Source organism: Capsicum annuum, chromosome 10 (genome assembly GCF_002878395.1).
Source record: "Capsicum annuum cultivar UCD-10X-F1 chromosome 10, UCD10Xv1.1, whole genome shotgun sequence".
Lineage (NCBI taxonomy): Eukaryota > Viridiplantae > Streptophyta > Magnoliopsida > Solanales > Solanaceae > Capsicum > Capsicum annuum.
In genome coordinates this window covers 210,799,542-210,819,802 of record NC_061120.1, presented here as the reverse complement: position 1 = coordinate 210,819,802, position 20,261 = coordinate 210,799,542, and the positions used below count along the sequence as shown (strand labels likewise).

General features: G+C 39.5%; 1 protein-coding gene and 1 pseudogene across 3 annotated transcripts; both read right to left on the bottom strand.

The window, feature by feature from the left end:
* Positions 1–1,348: 1,348 nt before the first annotated feature.
* LOC124887891 lies at positions 1,349–2,718 on the bottom strand (annotated as a pseudogene).
* Positions 2,719–11,394: 8,676 nt separating this feature from the next.
* LOC107843706 (4-hydroxy-tetrahydrodipicolinate synthase, chloroplastic) lies at positions 11,395–20,205 on the bottom strand. Of its 3 annotated transcripts, none has more exons than XM_016688077.2 (6): positions 19,914–20,205; positions 18,973–19,045; positions 17,992–18,062; positions 13,795–13,899; positions 13,532–13,615; positions 11,395–12,531 (listed from the first exon to the last, which is right to left on the bottom strand). In XM_016688077.2, exons 1-6 carry the CDS (start codon positions 20,003–20,005, stop codon positions 11,604–11,606), a joined length of 1,353 nt encoding a protein of 450 aa, XP_016543563.1. In that variant the 5' UTR covers positions 20,006–20,205; the 3' UTR covers positions 11,395–11,603. The 3 variants fall into 3 exon arrangements, with proteins under 3 accessions (XP_016543563.1, XP_016543564.1, XP_047253269.1); XM_016688078.2 differs by having other exon boundaries at positions 13,532–13,612; positions 19,914–20,192; XM_047397313.1 differs by having other exon boundaries at positions 19,906–19,923.
* Between the last annotated feature and the right edge of the window lie 56 nt (positions 20,206–20,261).

Genomic DNA, 20,261 nt, shown 5'->3' with positions numbered 1-20,261 from the left:
CCTCCCAATAAATGTCAAGAGGGAGCAAGGCGTGATTGCTCTGTCGTCCTCCGACCGCCTCCCTTTCCACCTCTAAGTAGTGGTGTTGGTGTGTCTCATTGCAATCATTCTGGTCAATCCCTTTCCTAAACCATATGTAAGGGATGACAGGAGATGGCCCATATAGCAAAATAAACCAACCCCTCATTTGAGAGAGTAAATAGAATAGTGTCGGGCTTACGACAGTCTGACTTTTGAATAACTAAGAAACTACTAAGCTCCCGCCCACCCCCAACCAATTAGGGTAAAGTGTTTATTCATACCTTCAACAGCACCAAGATATTTTCCCATGACCATGTTTACTTCATCTTCAAGAGCAAGCATCCTAGCTCTCAGGGCCTCAGGCATCCCTGGATCCTTTCCTACTTCCTTAGTGATTCCAAGAAGATGCTTCAACCCCGTTAAGTTTTAGTTGACTATCACGGCCCAATAAATATTTCCAATTCCATTTTGGAATATTTTCATTCGGCAATGGAATGACCTATGTTGTTAGGGAGGACAGAAGGTAAACCGTCTTCCTTTGGTCGCCTCTCCCGTCTGGTTGAGTAGCTTTTGATCCTTCCTACTTAATTTATTATACTATAATCTTAAGCTACCACGTGGACTATTAGGAGCTTTTTAGTCATAGTGGGAGCTTTCGAAAATCACTTAGCAGGTCAAGATCATAGGAAGAGGGAAGAACAAGGGAGAAGATCTTATTTAAAAGAAGACGATTCCAAAAGAAAGTCAAAACAGGGAATAGAGTGCTTTAAAGGTAAATAAAAAAGATCCTAAATAAAAAATAAAATACCTATTAAACCGATTACAAGAATACCAGTCACAGTACCTATTATCCAAAGAGGAATCCTTCCAGTAGTATTGGTCATTTACCCCACTTTCCTCCAGATTTCATCAAGTGGTCATGCTAGAGACATAAACAGCCTTGGATAATTGAATTATGAGATCCTTCCGAACGAGCTATGAGAATCTTATTTATTATCTATCGTTTTGTTAATTGAAGAAATAATTGGAAAATAAAAAAGCAAGTACAAAAATGAGTAATAACCCCCAGTAGAGACTGGTACGATGATATTCAACATTTTGTTCATTTAGGTTTGATTGTGTCATAGCTCTATAGTTCGGATGTTCTTTATCATTAGATGAACTGCTGATATTGATCCCCGAAAAAAGACGGCAGGTACAGCTAGGCCGTGAACAGCCAACCATCGTACTGTAAAAATTGGATAGGTTCAATCTATAGTCATTAGGGCCTCCTAAAATGATCTGCTAAATTCATTAAGTTTTTCTAAAGGATCAAAATGGACAGTTATTAATAGAATTCCTTGTCGAATAAGTTTCGACCTGCACGAAAAGCGTAACGATCTGGGCACTGTCTTGGAGAGAGGCCCTATGTTCCCTGGGATTGGCTTTGGGCCTTTCCTGCACAGCTTAGGTGGAAGGCGAAGAAGACCTCCTTTTGGGAGGGCCCAAGCCATCAGTGAGATACCACTCTGGAAGGGCTAGAATTCTAACCTTGTGTCAGGACCTACGATCCAAGGGACAGGCTCAGGTAGATAGTTTCTATAGGGAGTAGGCCTCCTAAAAGGTAACGGAGGCGTGCAAAGATTTCCTCGGGCTGGACGGAGATTGGCCCTCGAGTGCAAAGGCAAAAGGGAGCTTGACTGCAAGACCAACCCATCGAGCAGGGATGAAAGTTGGCCTTATTGATTCAACGGTGCCGAGTAAAAAGGTCGTTGCTCAACGGAGAAAAGTTACTCTAGGGATAATAGGTTATCTTCCCCAAGAGCTCACATCGACGGGAAGGTTTGGCACCTTGATGTCGGCTCTTTCCCACCTAGGGCTGTCGTATATTCCAAGGGTTGGGTTGTTCGCCCATTAAAATGATACGTGAGCTGGATTTAGAATGTCATGAGATAGTTCGACCCATATTTGATGTGGGCGTTAGAGCATAGAGAGGACCTTTCCCTAGTACGAGAGGACCGGGAAGGACACACCTCTGGTGTACCTGTTATCGTGCCCACGGTAAATACTGGGTCGCCAAGTGCGGAGTGGATAACTGCTGAAAGCATCTAAGTAGTAAGCCCACCCCAAGATGAGTGCTCTCCTATTCCGACTTTCCCAGAGTTTCTGGTAGCATAGCCGAGACAGTGATGGTTTCTCTACCCCTGCAGAGATGGAGCGACAAAAGTTTTTTTGAGAATTCAAGAGAAGGTCACAGTGAGACGAGCCACTTATCATTACGATAGGTGTCAAGTGGAAGTGCAGTGATGTATGCAGCTGAGGCATCCTAACAGACCGGTAGACTTGAACCTTGTTCCTACATGACCTGATCAATTTGATCAGGCACTCGCCATCTATTTTCATTGTTTAAATCTTTGACAATATGAAAAAAACAAAAGCTCGACCCTCTCTCTCTATCTATCCAAGGGATGGAAGGGTAGAGGCCTTTGGTGTCCCCTCCAGTCAAGAATTGGGGCCTCCCAATCACTAGCCAATATGCTTTTCTCTCATGACTTTCTTCGTTCATGGTTGGATATTCTGGTGTCCTAAGCGTAGAGGAACCACACCAATCCATCTCGAACTTGGTGGTTAAACTCTACTGTGGTGATGATACTGTAGGGGAGGTTCTGCAAAAAAATAGCTCAACGCCAAGATGATAAAAAGCTTAACACCTCTCATTCTTATTCAATATAAAAATAAATAAAAAAAGATTTAGATACTGAGTCAATTGATAGTTGGGAGCAACTTAAAGGTGAATTCCTTAACTATTTTTACAGCACTCATCGTACAGTGAGTATGATGGAGTTGACAAACACCACGCAAAGAAAATCTTAACTACTAATGGACTTCATCAATCGGTGGTGAGCATTAAGTTTAGATTGCAAGGATCGCCTCTTAAAAACTTCCGCCATCGAGATGTGCACCCAAGAAATGCATTGGGCTCTTGTGTATATCCTCCAAGGTATCAAGCCACACACTTTCAAAGAATTGGCGACACGAGCTCATGACATAGAGTTGAGTATTGCAAGCCACGAAAAGACTTCACCTATTTTTTATCCGAGAAAAGAAGCTGAAGAATTCAATCAGGTGGGAGCAACTTCTGTAAAGACCCCAACTAAGAAAAATTTGAAATAAAAAACTCCAAGTCCTCGCCGAGAGAAGAAAAAAGCCAGCCAACTTTGAAAGAGTTAAAAGTGAAGGCCTATTATTTCCCTGATTATGACATCCCTGCGATTCTCGACAAGTTGCTGGCTAAGAAAGTCATTGACCTTCCAGAGTCAAAGCGACCTGATGAAGCCAACAAAGTCGATGATCCCAAGTATTGCAAATATCACCGCATCGTCAGTCACCCTACAGTAAGATGCTTTGTCTTAAAAGAGAAGATCATGACATTGGTGAGAGAAGAAAATATCATCATTGATTCTAATGACATAGCCAAAGCAAACCATGCTAGTGCTAAAATCGATCACAAGAAGGGATCAACTACTAGTATTCTCCAAGGTTCTCTAACAAGCAAGGAGAGATCCACGAGACGTTCTTCCTCAAGATCAATCTGAAGTGCTGATGGAAGTTTATTGAAGATTCAACACATCACAAGGAACTTATTTCATTCAATAAATACACTACATTATCCCTCTCCAACCAGTCAAGTGGTTGAACACTCCTGTCCTTTCAGTTGAGTTACTTTGCTCCTCAATCCTTGCATATTAACGATTATTCTTATTTGTGCTTTCTTTCATGGAAGTCTCACCTATCAAGGAAGTATGGCAAAGATAGTTTATCCCTGAAGGGAGGACCTCAGCTCAATATGTATAGAAGTACAGTCTACTTCTATTTAGCTCTACTGGCTTTCTTATACCTATACTAGGAACTTGAGCCTACCTCTTCTGGTTGAAGTTTTGATGAACCGGGTATTCCCCTTCTGAGCCCAAATGTACCTGCACAGGGAAGATCTCAATAGGCCTAGGGTGGGGGACAAGCTCCACTACAGGGTCGGGGGAAGAAATAGGTGTAGGGAAGAGTCTGCAACAAAATAAATTGAATAGGCGGAGAAGTCCGACTAGTTTAGGCGCCGCCTTCCAGACTTCTAAAAGTGGAAAATTTTAAGTCTAGAGCCCTATTCTGGTTACAGAGTGCGGGTAGCTGACAAGTAGGTTAGCAAACTGGTGAATCAATAGGCTTTGCTCCTGCCTTCGCTTCCAGGAGAAATTCTATCATCCATGGCGAAGATATCATATAATAAGAAAAGTCTTACTTTTTAGAGTGATCTTTATTGATTTTGGAATGAAAAAACTTGGTTGAAGGCAAGATTCGATGTAATTCGCCATTTTTTCAGAAAAAAAAACAGGGTAGAAAAGTCTTGCTTACTTATTTCTCCATCTAAGTAAGAAAAGGGGGGTTGAAGTTTATAGCTAGTCAAAAAAGTTATAAGAAGGTATAATTATGCTACTTCAGTCGTATGCTTAACACATGCAAGTTGATCAGTTCACCCTTTAGAAATAGGCTAAGAAAGTCATCGGTTCGAATCCGAGGAAGGGCTTTTTTTGGCATCATCTGGAGTTACACAACTCCAGTTAGAAAGTTTTCCAACTTTCTTATTAGGATATTCCGAGCACATAGTCATATATTCTGTCTTGGTTATTCTAAGGATGTCGAATAGAGCATTAATAAGGGTACGTGTTACTATGTTAATATTACGGATCAATCTAACTATATAAAGAATGATAAGATAATTATTTTGATCTGTAGTATTAGTGTTGTAACACTAATATCCTATTACAATCTTTAGTTTATTCTTACTCTTTCTCTTGCACCCTAGGGTGCTCCTGATTAAGTGAGAATAAACCCCTGGTTGGAACCCAGGAGCCTTCCCCCGAGACCAACTTGTTTGCTCCGATAAGGAGAGTAGAGATACTCGGAATGATTAATAGATTGCACTTATTATAAATAATAAATTCTAATTAATAATTCCATTTTGTTTAGTGCTATCGAGAGGTCACCCAAGTTCTCTTGGCGGGGTCTGTTTGAACAGGCCCGACGATTAAAGGGACTCCTCTTTCGGGTTCCTTTAGTTGCCACTGCGTCCATGTACAAAGAGATCACCCTTGCGGGATGCGATTTCGTTCAAAAAGTTCAGACCATGAAACAGAGATCAGGTTTTCTGTTCACTGCTTTGTATTTAAAATAGTGTGCAGTCTCTCTGCAGCGTTATTATGTGGGAAATTACCAAAAAGGTGATTCCCTCTCCGTTCTAATATCCCTAACCAGGTGTGGTATCCCCCGGATCATACCTGCTGTGTTACGGAAACATATACGAGCAAAATCTAATCATGGTGATAGATTGCCAAGGATATACCTATCTTGGTTTGGTTTGGCTAAGTTGATTTTAGTTGCCAAAAAGGTTAGAAAGGCAACCTTCTCTTATATAGCCACTCCACACCCTGATATTGGTTGTGTCCTAGGAGTCCTGGATGAAATGAATACTTCGTTCAAGGAACTCCAACCCATTTATTTATCATTCCTTCAAGACATTCCGTTGAAATTAGGAATGTCTTGGGAACCTACTTGGAAAAGTACCCCCTTATTAGACACTTTACCTACTTGGAAAAGTACCCCCTTATTAGACACTTTCGTCCGTAGTTTTGGATTAAAAGTGGACGATAACATCGATAAGGTAGCCAGCAAATATGCTAAAGACAAATATTTTTGTTAATCTTAAGCATGAATTAGCTGCATTTATCTGGAATATAAATAAAATTCATTCAATTCCAGATGGGTTCTTTTCACCTGGTATATTGTGGTCAAAATGGTATATTACCCTTTTGATTCCAATAATACTCGGTTTGCCATGGACTCCCTTGAATATTTTAAAAAATGTGTAGGTCCTTACTTTACTTCTCTTTTAGGGACCTACACCGGGGTTCCATTGGTAATAGGTAGGTTAGCTCAGGTGATTGAGGGAGGTGGTAAGAGACGGATCTTTTCAATTTGTAATTATATCAAGCAAAGACTCATGTTTCCTATTCATAAATGGGCTATGAAGGTTCTATCCAGAATTCCAACTGATGGAACCTTCGACTAGGAACGTCCATTGCATATTTTAAAGAAGAAGAAAAGTTTATTTTTCTTTTCTGTCAATTTTAAATCTGCAACGGACCGTTGTCCATTGAGTGTGATATATTCCCTCATGTCTTGTATGTGGGGGAGTACTCTCGCATCTTCAATAGTCAACAGTTCTCTGGGTCTTAACACTTTCTTATTGGATAAACTGATTGTTAAGAAAATGTCTGAGATAGCCTTTCTTACTAGACAGTCTCTTGGTTACTATGGATCCTGGTCCCTCTTTTCATTGTCACACCACTATATAGTGTGGTTGGCTGCAAAATATGCATACCCAACGAGCATAGCTCCTTTTGTTGATTACACTTTATTAGGTGATGATATCCTAATCACCGACATAAAGGTTGCGGAGCAGTACAGGAAGTTATTAGATAGGCTTGGTGTTACCATTTCAGAATCGAAATCGATAATTTTTTATAATGGTACCATCGAGTTTGTTAAGAGGTATTGTACTAAGTCTATGCAAGTGGATTTATCTCCCATATCTCTTCGGTCATTACTTTTCTGTAGGACAACTCTTGGTCTTTGCAATCTCTCAACCAAGTATTCAATAAATATTTCCATTTTACAAAGGTTGGGAGGAGCAGGATATAGGGTTCGTTCACGTCTTTACTCTACCCAGTCAAAACGATGGGAAAGATTGAAGGTTGTTGCTCGAAAGCCAGGAAGGTCACATCCTCTACCATTAAAATATTAGATTGGAAGGGGTAAGCCCCTCAATCCTTATCTAAAGGAAAAGTTAGTGGATTATCTTCAGACAGAGTTAAAACCTAAGGAGATACGGCTCTTCCCAAAAGAGTTGGTGTTTGATGGTGAACGAGAAATCCTTGAACGTACTGTTTTACTCAATTGGGTAAAACAATGGTTAAAATGGGACTCGTGGTACTATACTATCGCTTCATTAGCAGAAGTAACCATTGATCAATTGATGGAAGTTCCTATGTGTAGCAGATCCTGAAAAATATCAAACGTTGACTATGATTTAGTGTTATTTGGTTTGATCTGGAAATGTTACGACATGGGAGTAGGGTGGGATATAACGACCACACCAAGGTGGTTGTTAGATCTTGCTACCTCCATTCAATTTGATAGATGGATACTGGATGGGTTCTCAGGGATGATTTCTTAATGGCACCGGTTGACTTACCATTGCTGGTAAAATGACGCAGGACATCAGAATTTAGGTACATCTGAGCACGCAGTCCCTCTTGGTAAAATCCCAGAAATGGGAGGGTAGACAAGAGGGTAGTTGAAATCGGAGTCTAGTTAACTCCGATTACAAACACCCACAACCCGATTATTGACGCTCTGCTAATAGACCCCCTCCTTTGAACATAGATCCAAACTCCCACTCAGAATGGTTACTAGACAAGGATTGGTTGTCTTTCGAACATCAGATCTTGAGTATAAGCCAAGGAGAAAGACTGTCATCTCAGGCATACCATCGACAAAGTAAGGAAGGGACAGGCAGAAAGCGCGCTAATCAAATCCTATCCCTTCTTAGTCCCAGCTAACCAAGTTCATTCCATCTCCCTATGAGCTTATAGTCGCTAAGAGGAAGAAAAGCTTATTCCATCATTTCCAGGGGAAACCAAACTCAAGTAAAGTTAAGTGAGTCTGCTTCTCACCTTTGCTACCGGGCATTCACTGCCAGTCACTCCTAAATCTACATGGTATGGACTGCTAAATCGATTCCTCTTGGCTTGATTAAAAAATCCTCTTAGAAGCCCGTGTATATTAGTCAAAGATGTGACTTTCACAGGGCCGATTGCTCTTCTTTTGCCGTCAAATGGAAAGTTAGCTCATAGAGCTGGCACTGGTACTCTGCGAAAGATGTGTGAATAGGCTTGTTGAACTGATCTTGCTTAGGTCGGGTGACCATCTTCTAATTAAAGATAAGCACCAAAAGTAAGAGAAGTGAGGCGTTCGGGACCTATTCTAGTAGAGGAACCAACCCCGAAAAACCTGACCAAAAGATAGCTAAGTTCCCGTTACTAACCTTACTTCGGACTATATGGCTGATCTGAAGAGAAAATACTGTAAGGCAAAGAGAAAGTACCACTTTTCTTAAGTGTTGATGAATCTAATCTATTGAAGCATCAAGGTTTTCAAGGAGCACGGAGGAGGTGAAGCATCGATCCAACTACGTACCAACGGAAAGCCATTACGGGCAGTCATATCCCATCGTATTCACGTATCAATACGTAAGTGGTCATATAATAGTTGCGTCATTGCGCCTAAAGTCTTATGGCCGAAGGTCTCCGGTGCGTCGTAATAGCCTACTGGTATACAAGAACACCGTGCTCTAGGTTGATTAAGCCTATGAGCATAAAGAAGGAAGTTTGCACCAGCCCACTAGCAAAACAAAAGGCAAGGAACTTCTTTCACTAGTATAGTATCGGGAATATGCCTAGAAGAGGATTTCATAATTCCAGAGGCACCCAAGCCATCCTTACTTCATCTTCACTTCATCCTTATACACCCGCTGGACTGTCTATCCTTCATTCCTTTTGATTAGATGGATTATATCATCCAAGAGCTTAAACTAAGAGAAAAATACTTCAAGGAACGAACTTGTAGGCCTTACCTTATACCTTACCTCAACGAAAAAAGCTAAGGAGAATGACGATTCCATGACTTAACTGGTCTCCATTACCCCGAAAATGCCTTTTTGAAGTTGGGGTCATACAAGAGGAAGAAGGGGAACTGGCAGAAGGAGTTGGTATGGTGACGGTGACCCTTGATGTAACTAAGGCAGCTTTATAGTTGGTGTGAAAATGAAGGGGAATTCTATTGGGCTGAAGGCAGGTTAGTGTTCAGTGACAATTCATGCTAACATTACATGAGATGCGGTTGGAAGCGAGGCAGCAGTCTTTCTATGTTTTTCCACTCTAACGAAGTTTCTCGATGACCCGAAGCAATGGCCAACTCAATTCTCTCCACCCTTTGCGGAGGAGTTTCTTTTTCTTCAAAAGCCCTGTCTCGAACCGGAGGCACCCACTAGTAGTAGGGGGCGCCCATAATTGACACGGGTGGGCGTGCTTCACAGCGTTGGGCTATAGTTAGCAGTTTCGAGTTACGTCAGCAAGTATTCCCCACCAGCACGGCTTGCTTATGCGGATCTCTCTCACTACTACCAACTATGTTTATCAAATACTAACATTTGTAAACCATTACCTTCCCAGATTTATGCAAACTTTGTGCATATAATTTAATGGCATTTGTTCGGCTGACCACCTCTTAAGCCGACAGAGGTTCTGCACTTTATCCAAATACCTCATCTTAAATTAGCCAGAGCAAATTGTTCCAGGACCTCAAGCTATCTGTAAGGAGAAGCGAGACAACACTTAACTACCTGCTAACCTTCTATCTAATTCAAAAATGATGTTTTCGATAGTCCCTCCGCTCAAGTAAAAACAATTCAAAGCAAAACAAATTTTATTTTGACAAAAGTGCAAAATCGAAGTAGAAAAGGACAAGAACTACAATATAGTACTACTATGACAAATTAGTACGTATGAAAAAGTGAGACAACACTCAACTGAATACTAACCTTCTACGTTAATCCATATCCTTCGTAACCTCCTATCTAGTGAAATTGCATATCATGTATACTTTGTCGACCTACCTCTAGCAATAATTTCAACGTTTGGAGAGGAAATTAACAACTATTCACCAGTCAATTACGTGTGTATATATATATTCATCATAAATAAGAAATCGTATAGTGAAGATATATAGTGTAGCAACGGTTAATTATTGTGAAATCAAATAAGCTTTGATTTTATACAAATTTCATATGAGTTCGTTGGCATTCATACTTATTCCAGATCGGAGGACATGCATGAAAAAGAATCATATAACATACTCCTTTTTTACCATAAGGAAGACAAACATTAATTCTTTCCATATATTTTAGAAGTTTTAAATTCTTCTCATTTAGTTTAGGAACCATATATTTTAGGACACATAATTTCACGTACAACTCCCATAATTCTCCTAATAATTAAACCAATTTATTAACCTATTTGTAGCATAATTAGCTCACATTCGATTCCAATTAAATTTAGAAGTATTGATTTTCGTTTTCTTTTTCTTTTACTATTTGTGTAATCATAATAAGAAAAAAAATTTCGTTCAATTCCAATTAGATTTTGAAATATTATTTTTTTATATGCTTTATTATAGTCAATATCAATATTTAATATTATAAAAATAAAATAAAAAGGATAAAAAGACGATTTTGTCTAAACTTAAGACTTTTAATGAAGAGCAAAAAATTCAAACGATATTTCTAAGGCCCTTCACACTTTTAATATATTATTGATTATAGATTATAGATATAGATTATAGATTAGTCATATCTCACAATAACTGGAAATGAAGGTTTAAATTAAAATAGTTGTAGAGTCGGATCAGTGAAGGGAATTCTTCGAATAACTGGTAAAATTGTTGTCATGTAATCAAGAGGTCATGCATTCAAGCCGTGAAAACACTCTTGCAAAAATGTAGGGTACGGCTACGTATATAGAGTGTAATCAGATAGTTGTACTCCCTCCGTTTCATTTTACTTGTCACAATTTGACTTAACACATTGATTAAGAAAAACAATTAATAACATGGCTACTTTACCATAATATCTCAATTAAATGATGTTTACATTTTAATTTGGAGAAAAAATAATTAATTACTATCTTTTCTTGATATATCAAAAATGACAAGTAAAAGTAGAAATACAAAAGAAATTTGTGACAAGTAAAATGGAACGGAGGGAGCATATGCCAACTATAAAAAATTCACAATGTTCTTATTACAATTTATTCAAACCAAATCCACAAGGCTATTGACACAATCTACCCATGCAACAGTTCAATTTTTTTTCGTTCAATGGAGAGACTATTGCAAGAATATTTTGTTTAAAAGTCTTCTTATGTTTTCAATCCTTTTTATATTTCATCTTTCTCATAAATGACCAAGTTATAGTAAACACAGGGATACTATTGTATGATCCTTTTTTTAATATGATAAAATTCAGCTAGTGGGATAACATATGTAATTGCAAAAAGGAAGATGATGATGTTTTCTGTAATGCCTCATATTACATGCACATGTTTCGAAGACTAGGATTATACTAGGACAAGAATAGACTGTTCCCTTCTTGCCTTAAAACTCCTCCTTGAGCCGAACTAAGACAAACAAATTGAAATAGACGAGTATAATTTTAAATTCCAAAACTAGCGTATAAGTATGAAGTTTATTTGCCTTCAATTATTCAGTTACCTAACAGATACAATATACATGCCTCCCAAAGAGAAAAGCAAACAAGAAGAATGCATTGTTTAGAAAGGAGAACATAAAAGAAGATATCTTCATAGCAAGAAATTTCCAAAATCAAGCACAGGTAACAACAAAAACTTACTTCTCAACACCAAGTGAGAAAAATGCTAATACCTAGTAAGCAAAATAAAATCATCATCATCCAAAACTTGGACATCGCTTTCCCCTATAAAGTTTTCCCGTCCAATTTCCTCAACGATCTTCACAAATTCCTCTCTCTTTGCCTTTGTAACTGGAACATATGGAAGGCGAAAGATGGGCCTCACGACTCCGAGTTGAGCTAAAGCTGTATTTATAGCAATGGGGTTTGGCTCATGAAACAGCCATTCAACTAATGGCATTAGCTTTAAGTTCAAAGCAGGGTTCTTTCCTCCAAACATGAGTTGACGCATCAGACCAGGAACCAAGTTGCTGGTGACGGAAATAACTCCTGTAGCACCATGATCCCACCTTGAGTCATGGCATTCATCATCATTCCCACTCCACACGACCAATCCATTACTTGTATAATGCTTCACTCTATCATTTCCAACACACTCTTTGACACCGGCAAGGTTAGGGCTCTTTGCTAATGTACGAATTACACGTGAGGGAATGTCTTGACCAGTTCGTGATGGCACATTATAAATGATAGTAGGGCCCATAGGGAGCACACTGTCAAAGTGAGAAATCATACCCTCTATGGAGGTCTTCCCATAGTAGGGGTTAATGTGAAGAGCTGCATGCATACCTACAGCAAATCCCTGTTCTGTCGCATGGATTGCTTCCCTCGTGGAGTTACTACCTGTATTTCCAATGACTTTGATTGATCCTCCAAAACAATTCACTGTGTGACCAATAAGCATGACGTGTTCATCCCAGCTCATCAATTGACCTTCACCTGTAGTGCCACCAACAATCACACCCTCAACGCCATTTTCAATTTGCAAATTTACCAAGGCATCATAAGCCTCAAGATCAAATCTTCCATCTGGTAGATAAGGGGTTTTGATTGCAGTAATCAATCGAAGTGCTTTTATGTCCTCGGCAAATGTCCTGCATATGAGAAGGTTAAATGAATTTACGTTATCATTGTCTTTGCATGTAACTCTTATCTCTTATGTATCTCTTTTGATTTCATTTAGTAGCTGTGGGGTTTAACTAAAGTGGAAATGTTTGTCCATTTCCAGTGCATGTATCATCGATTACTGCTAATAGCTCATCCGAATAAAGTGATAATAAATGGCGCATTTTGTTCACACAGCAATACAAAGCATTCAATAGACTAGATAGTTTTCTTTTTCTTGAATTAAGTCAGTAGGCTAGATAGTTCCTAATATTGTTTGTTCATGTATAACTGACAACATGAAATCTAAAAACTGACCTCATTTACAAGGCTAGGAATAACATACCAAACAGATGAACCATTCAATCAAATCACACACATAACGAGACGATATAACTATGCTCAAGGAACCACCCGTGCATTCTAATCTCTTATTCTGTTATATGTTTTACTAACATTGAGTCTGCCAGCTACAAATTGCATTATCTACTACTATTAAGTCAATTCTGATGGTCAACATACTTTTTTTTTTTTTGCAAGTAAAATTGGAGAATATACTATATGCTTCCTTATATCATCATATCACCGAACACTTTCCTCAAATAGGAACTAAAATGTTTTTCCTAACATTTTCGCCTTTGACAACTCTAGCAATAATCGTTGTTGCCATGGTGAGATTTGCTTGTGTTGAAGAACTGAAATCAACCCCAAAAACATAACCAAATCAATTATACACAAATAATCAAGTTGTTATGTAGCACTCTTATCTGACATCATACCAATACAAGAAGCACAAGAAGTGGAATTATCCGATAAGCACAAGACCAGTTGATAGAGTAGTGTGCAATTCAACCAGTCAATTGAGCAACACCTAACTACATGTGATATCCTTAAACCGATTCAGAACAGTAAAGAATACTGAAGGAAAAGAAAAACTTCTTTATGTTCGAGATCACATTAACCGAAATCACCTCTGCATGTGGATATTACCTATTTTTAACTTCATAACTGCGCATTGGGAGGTGGAAACTTGGAATTACTGCTGCTCTTGGGGACCTCCATATTGCAGTTCTGCTAAAATACAGCAGGAACAATGATCACTTCACAGTATATAATTTATCATGCAAATTATGGGTTTTTCTGAATGTACAAGCTAAGAACTTGAACCACCATTTGTAGTGAATAAAATGATTTAACGAGAAAGCGCAAAACTTAAATGAAAACAATTTTATCATTGGTCTCCAGCAGCTTACCTCTTTGTTCCAGTAGCTTCAACACAGAAATGGCAGTGACCTATAATTAAGGATGACATTTCTCCCAGTCGGAAATGTAATCGGAGAGAGCGAGAAAGAAATGGCCTACGGCGAGAGAACAAGAAAAGAAAAAGTGAGAAATCAACAAGGTTTTAACTATGTTGACAGCCATTCTAGGCCCCGTTTGGCCATGAAAATCATAATTTGCTGGAGTTGGATTGGAGTTGGAATTGGAGTTGAAGTTGAACTTGGAGGCCATGAATATAAATTAAACTTGTTTTCACTTTTCCAAATACAATTCCGGAATCGTATTTGGAATTCTCATGGCCAAACACACACAGTTTTCACTTTTTTCACTAAAGTGAAATAATTTTCTGAAAAAAAGTAAAAACTTTTCATGGCCAAACGGCTACTAAGCTACTTTAGCATTCAAAATTTGGATTTCTAAAGAAGCACACAGATGAAGCAGGTTCAACTAATTGGATCAACATTAAATTCTAAGTGAGAGGAATAAACTATATTGCAGGTCAAACAATGAAGCCATATCTCCTGTTGAGAAAATCCCACTATTTTAAGTATAAGAGGCAGAACACTTGAAACAACAAACAACAACAAAACCAATGTAATGCCACAAATGGGGTCTGGGGAGGTAGTGTGTACGCCGACCTTACCTCTTCCTTTAAAAGGAAGAGAGGTTGTTTCCCATATACCCTCGGCTCAAAACAGATGAAAAGACGACAACAGCAACAAGCAGAAAGAACAACAAGAAAATACAATAAACAAGGCTAGGGAAACAACCAATAGCAATAACAATCTACAACAACAACAACAACAACAAACCCAGTGTATTCCCACTTTGTGGGGTCTGGGGGGGGTAAGATGTACGCAGTCCATACCTCTACCTCTGATGAAGTAGAAAGGCTGTTTCCGAAAGACCCCCGGCTCAAGTTACGAGATATCAAACAAACACATAGTACAGCACAGAAGCAGATGACATAACATAGATACTGCAGCCATAAGGAATATAAAACAGAGTAAAGCAGGAATGCAGGAATATAAAGCAGAGGAAAGCACACAGATTCGTAACAAACATAGAACACGGAACACGGAACAGAACATTGAATACGGAATCATACCAGGAATACACCCCCACCAATTACCTCCCTACATTAGCGACCCGAACAGGCCCTAATCCTCTGCCGTAATTCGCGTCTTCCAGACCTTCCTATCTAGGGTCATGTCCTCGGTAAGCTGTAACTGTTCCATGTCCCGCCTAATCACCTCACCCCAGTACTTCTTCGGTCTACCCCTACCCCGTCTAAAACCATCCAACGCTAGCCTCTCACACCTACGGACCGGGGCATCCATGCCCCTCCTCTTCACGTGTCCGAACCATCTCAATCGTGCTTCCCGCATCTTACACTCCACTGAAGTCACCCCAACCTTCTCCCGGATAGTCTCATTCCGAGCTCTATCCCTTCGGGTCAGTCCACACATCCAGCGCAACATCCGCATTTCTGCCACCTTCATTCTTTGGGTGTGGGAGTTCTTAACTGGCCAACACTCCGCTCCATACAGCAAGGCCGGACGGACTACCACCCTATAGAATTTACCTTTAAGCTTGGGCGGCACCTTCTTATCACACAGCACCCCCGATGCAAGTTTCCACTTCATCCATCCCGCCCCGATACGGTGCGAGACATCCTCGTCAATCTCACCGTTACTCTGGATCACGGACCCGAGGTACTTGAACTTATCCCTTTTCTTTACCTCCTGCGCTTCTAGCCTCACCACTACCTCATTCTCTCGCCTTACGTCATTAAACTTACATTCCACATACTCTGTCTTGGTTCTGCTCACCCTGAACCCTTTAGACTCCAGAGTTTGCCTCCACAGCTCTAATTTGTCGTTCACACCCCCTCGCGTCTCATCTATCAGGACTACATCGTCTGCAAAAAGCATACACCACGGCACCTCCCCTTGGATACGCCGCGTTAACACATCCATTACTAGCGCAAACAAAAAGGGACTAAGAGTAGATCCCTGATGCAATCCTGTCAGGACAGTGAAATGCTCTGAGTCTCCTCCCGCCGTCCTCACCTGGGTTTTCGCTCCCTCATACATATCCTTAATTACTCTGCTATATGCCTGCGGTACTCCACTCACCTCCAAGCATCTCCAAAGCACCTCCCTGGGGACTTTGTCGTACGCCTTTTCTAGGTCGATGAACACCATGTGCAAATCCTTCTTCCTTTCCCTATATTGCTCCACCAACCGCCGTACCAGGTGAATTGCCTCCGTCGTCGAGCGGTCGGGCATAAATCCGAACTGGTTTTCCGAGATAGACACTATCCGTCTCAGCCTCACCTCGACCACTCTCTCCCAGATCTTCATAGAGTGACTCAGTAACTTAATCCCCCTATAGTTATTGCAACACTGAATGTCCCCCTTATTCTTATAGAGGGGGATCATGGTACTCCACCTCCACGCCTCGGGCATCCTTGCTGTCCTGAAAATTTCATTGAACAATGCAGTCAACCACCTTACACCAGCCTCTCCAACGAACTTCCAAAACTCCACCGGTATCTCATCCGGCCCCGTCGCCCTACCCCTTCGCATCCTGCGGACTGCCTGTCTAACCTCGTCTACCTTAAAACGTCTACAATAGCTAAAATCCCGACACTCCCCTGAGTGCTCCAGTTCCCCTAACACAATAGCTCTGTCCCCCTCGTCATTCAAGAGCCTATGAAAGTACGACTGCCATCTCTTCTTTATGTGGCCGTCCTCCACCAACACTCTACCGTCCTCCCCCTTAATGCACCGCACCTGATCGAGGTCACGACCCTTCCTCTCCCTAGCCTTAGCGAGTCGGAACAACTTTTTCTCCCCTCCTTTCCCCTGTAACCCTGCATACAAGCTCTCAAAAGCAGCCGTCTTAGCTGCCGTGACCGCTGACTTCGCCTCCTTCCTTGCTAGCTTGTACTCTTTCCTGTTTACCCGCTTCTCTTCTTCGTCCTTACTTTCCACCAACTTAGCATACGACTCTTTCTTGGTCTCCACTTTCTTCCCCACCTCTTCATTCCACCACCAATCCCCCCGATGATAGGAAAATCTAAAGTACGAAAATAAAAGACCACACGAATACTCCAAGAATAGGAAAGGAAAGCACTTGACAACCAACTATCTTAATTAACGACCCCACACCCTCCTATCAAGGGTCATATCCTTGATGACCTGAAGTCGCACCATGTCTTTCCTAAACACCTAACTCGGTACTTCTTAAGACTACCTCTACCCCTCCGAAGCCCTCGACGGCCAACCTCTGGAACCTCCTAACCAGGGCACCCGCACATCTCCCCTTCGAAGAGGCAGAACTATTAGCAGAAAAAAATAATACGAGAACAGGATTTTTACTAACTGCTAAAAAAAGAGAAAACTGCATATGTTTAGGGCATGGAAATCACTCTGATTAACTAGGTTGTATACCCACATATTATTTCTATGGACCAGTGAAGGAGAGAGGGGCAAGATTAAGGAGTTATCAAAATTTAGCAGATTTGAAACTCACGAAAGAAAACTTATTAAAACAGAAATTTCAGGAAGAGGAGGGGTGTAGAAGCATAGATTTTAACAATACAACTTTTATGGACTTGTAAATATATGCACAGAACAAATAAAGCTAAATGTGCTAGGAAAGGTGATTAAACTTAAATTAACGACCATTGCAAAATTATATTCTAATTTTTGCAGAATGCAAGCAAATAGCACTAAACTCTCATTATCACCCTAATATAGAAGAACCTAAGGAAACAAAAGCCAACAACAACATAGACAGCATATTCCCACAAAGTGTGGGGCCTGGGAACCCATAAAGGGAAGGTAAGCAAACAAACCAGATAGAATTATCATTCTACATATGGACGACCAATTAACAATAGAAAATGATATTATATAGAAACAATTTGAACCACCACATACTGAAACAAGTCATCCTAAAACTTTAGCAACTTGAATTTCTCCTTAAGGGATAAGATGTTGATTATACTAAAAAGAAAAAACGCAAACTCCTTATTCTAAGGCATAGCTAAAGAGCTTTAGGAACTAAAACATATCAAACCACACATAGAAAAACTTAAACACTCAAAACAACAAGAAACAAAAATACAGAAAAAATTAAGAAAGGAATGAGGGAATTACCTCTTGTCGAGAAGCAAATTTAACAGGGACGACGAGTTGAGGAGCTTTTCCCAAAGCACCCACAAATTGTTCTTCAACAGCAATGAAAACAGAGTTAGATTTTGCAGCAAAACTGTTCTAGAACCTCAAAAATCCAACCAATCCGTGGTGAATGAATAAAGGTAAGAAATCAAGAAAAATTTTATGTGGGATTCAAAAATCCACAAGTAATACATGCATTAGTTATACACTCTATTAGCATTATAGGGTATATCACTACATAGCAAACCATGTTGTTCGGTAGAGTGTATTAAAAACAATAATGCATGAATTAGTCTTGTGCATTAGTAGCTATGTTGCTCGAACTCTTCAAAAATGTCAATGGGTGCGTCTCGGATTCTCCAAAAGCAGTGTATTTTTGGAGAATACGACACGGGTGCAGTATCTGAAATGAAGAGTCCGTGCAACTTAGATTAGTATTATCTTGTTTGGTACATTTTTTAACCTATGTATATCAAATGCTTGCATTAGTTATACATTCTATTATGTATTGAGGGGTGTATTATGAATACCTCAAAATCTAAGGTATTAGTAATGCAATAGATCCTAATGCATGCATTAAGGATTAAAGAAAATCATTCCTCAAAGTCTTTTCCACCATATTTATGAAGGGTATTTTTATAAACAAATATCATTTTTAGAAATTATACAACTCAAGTTATTTTTAATACACTAAACCGAGCACTGCACGACAAAAATGCAAATGCAAGCATATCTAACACAAGTGTACACCATATTTTGCATTATTCTTCTACACCCTACCAAACGAATAGGAAATAATGTCAACATAGTTAATCTCAACATTACTAATCCTAGCATAACTAATCACAGTATTACTAATTCCAACATAATTAATATACTCTATTCATTACTATTCTTATACACACTGATCAAAATAAAAATTGCAAAAATAAAATGAGAGGAGGGAGAAGGGAAATTTACCACTCCAAGCTCAGGGAAATGACCAGAAGAACCCTCAAGAAATGTGATATACTGTGCTTCATTTGGTTTGTTGCTGAAAGAGAAAAAAAAAAAGTCGGTGGGGGTGCGGGGTTTAAGAGAAGTGGGCCGGGTTTGGGACATTTTTGGGCCAAATATGAGTATTATCGGTGTGGGCTTTGGACTAAAAAGTGGCTGAAAATAATATTGCAAAACATAGCCAAATCTTGAATTGAAAAAGTAGTCATATTGAATTAAAATTGTGACTAAATTTGGATAAATTAATTTTTTTTTTAATTAACCAATCAAGCTTCTTAATCTGACATGATAAATAATCATTTCGCAGTTCTCACCAATTACTGAATTAAACTGTAACCTATTTGATTTTGAGAACATTTTATCCCCAATGGCTATTCAATTTCAACCTGGATATTCTAGGTACTATACAAAAAGCACAAGCTATCATGAACAGAAGATTTGAAGTCGCTCGTTGAATTCTTGCACCAATGAAAAGAAAGCAGCAGTAAAATCAGGCTCTATCTTTCCACGCTATTTATTCTTTAATTTTCTTCTTTTCGTGAACTTGGAGAAAGTAGAATTTCTCTGTGTTTAAATTACGTGTGAAATACATCAAAAAAAGAAAAATGATACGTATATATATTTGTGTTGAGAGTTTTGAACAGCCTTGTGAGATAACCATGTCTGGAATAAATGGAGCCTGACACTTATCTACTATATAACCTAACCCATAAGTGGTTGTAGTCTATGTGTAAGCATTTTGGATATAATCTTATAAGGTGGTGCAATAAGATAAAGGCCTATACTCCTTGATTGAACTAGGGTGTTTTGACTTTGGGAATAAACGCAACAGAAGTCCTATTTATTGGTGCATACATACGAGTGTTTGCAAAAAAATTGAAGGACAGCTTTAGTTACCTCTTTACCTATTACTGAACCAGCTTTGCTTGAAGAAATGGGAATTGAATCCATCAATTCCCAGTGCCTTATCATCAGTAATCTCCTTACGGGTAGACATCGAATATATGGTAGGACTTGGGAATACGTTGCTAGTTTCCCACAAATTAAAGGTGTCAAATTGCTACATTTGCCTCATAGTTGGTTACTCCAATTATGAATCTTTGCTTCACGTAGAAAGGACAATGTTTTCGAAAAATATCAGTGTTTGATATGCAAATAAATAAGATTACTCCTATCCCACAGGCATTTGTGGAATGGGGCAGGGTGATTGGTTTGGTGTTGTGGTGGGAAGGGGGAAAGCAGTAATTGTAGGG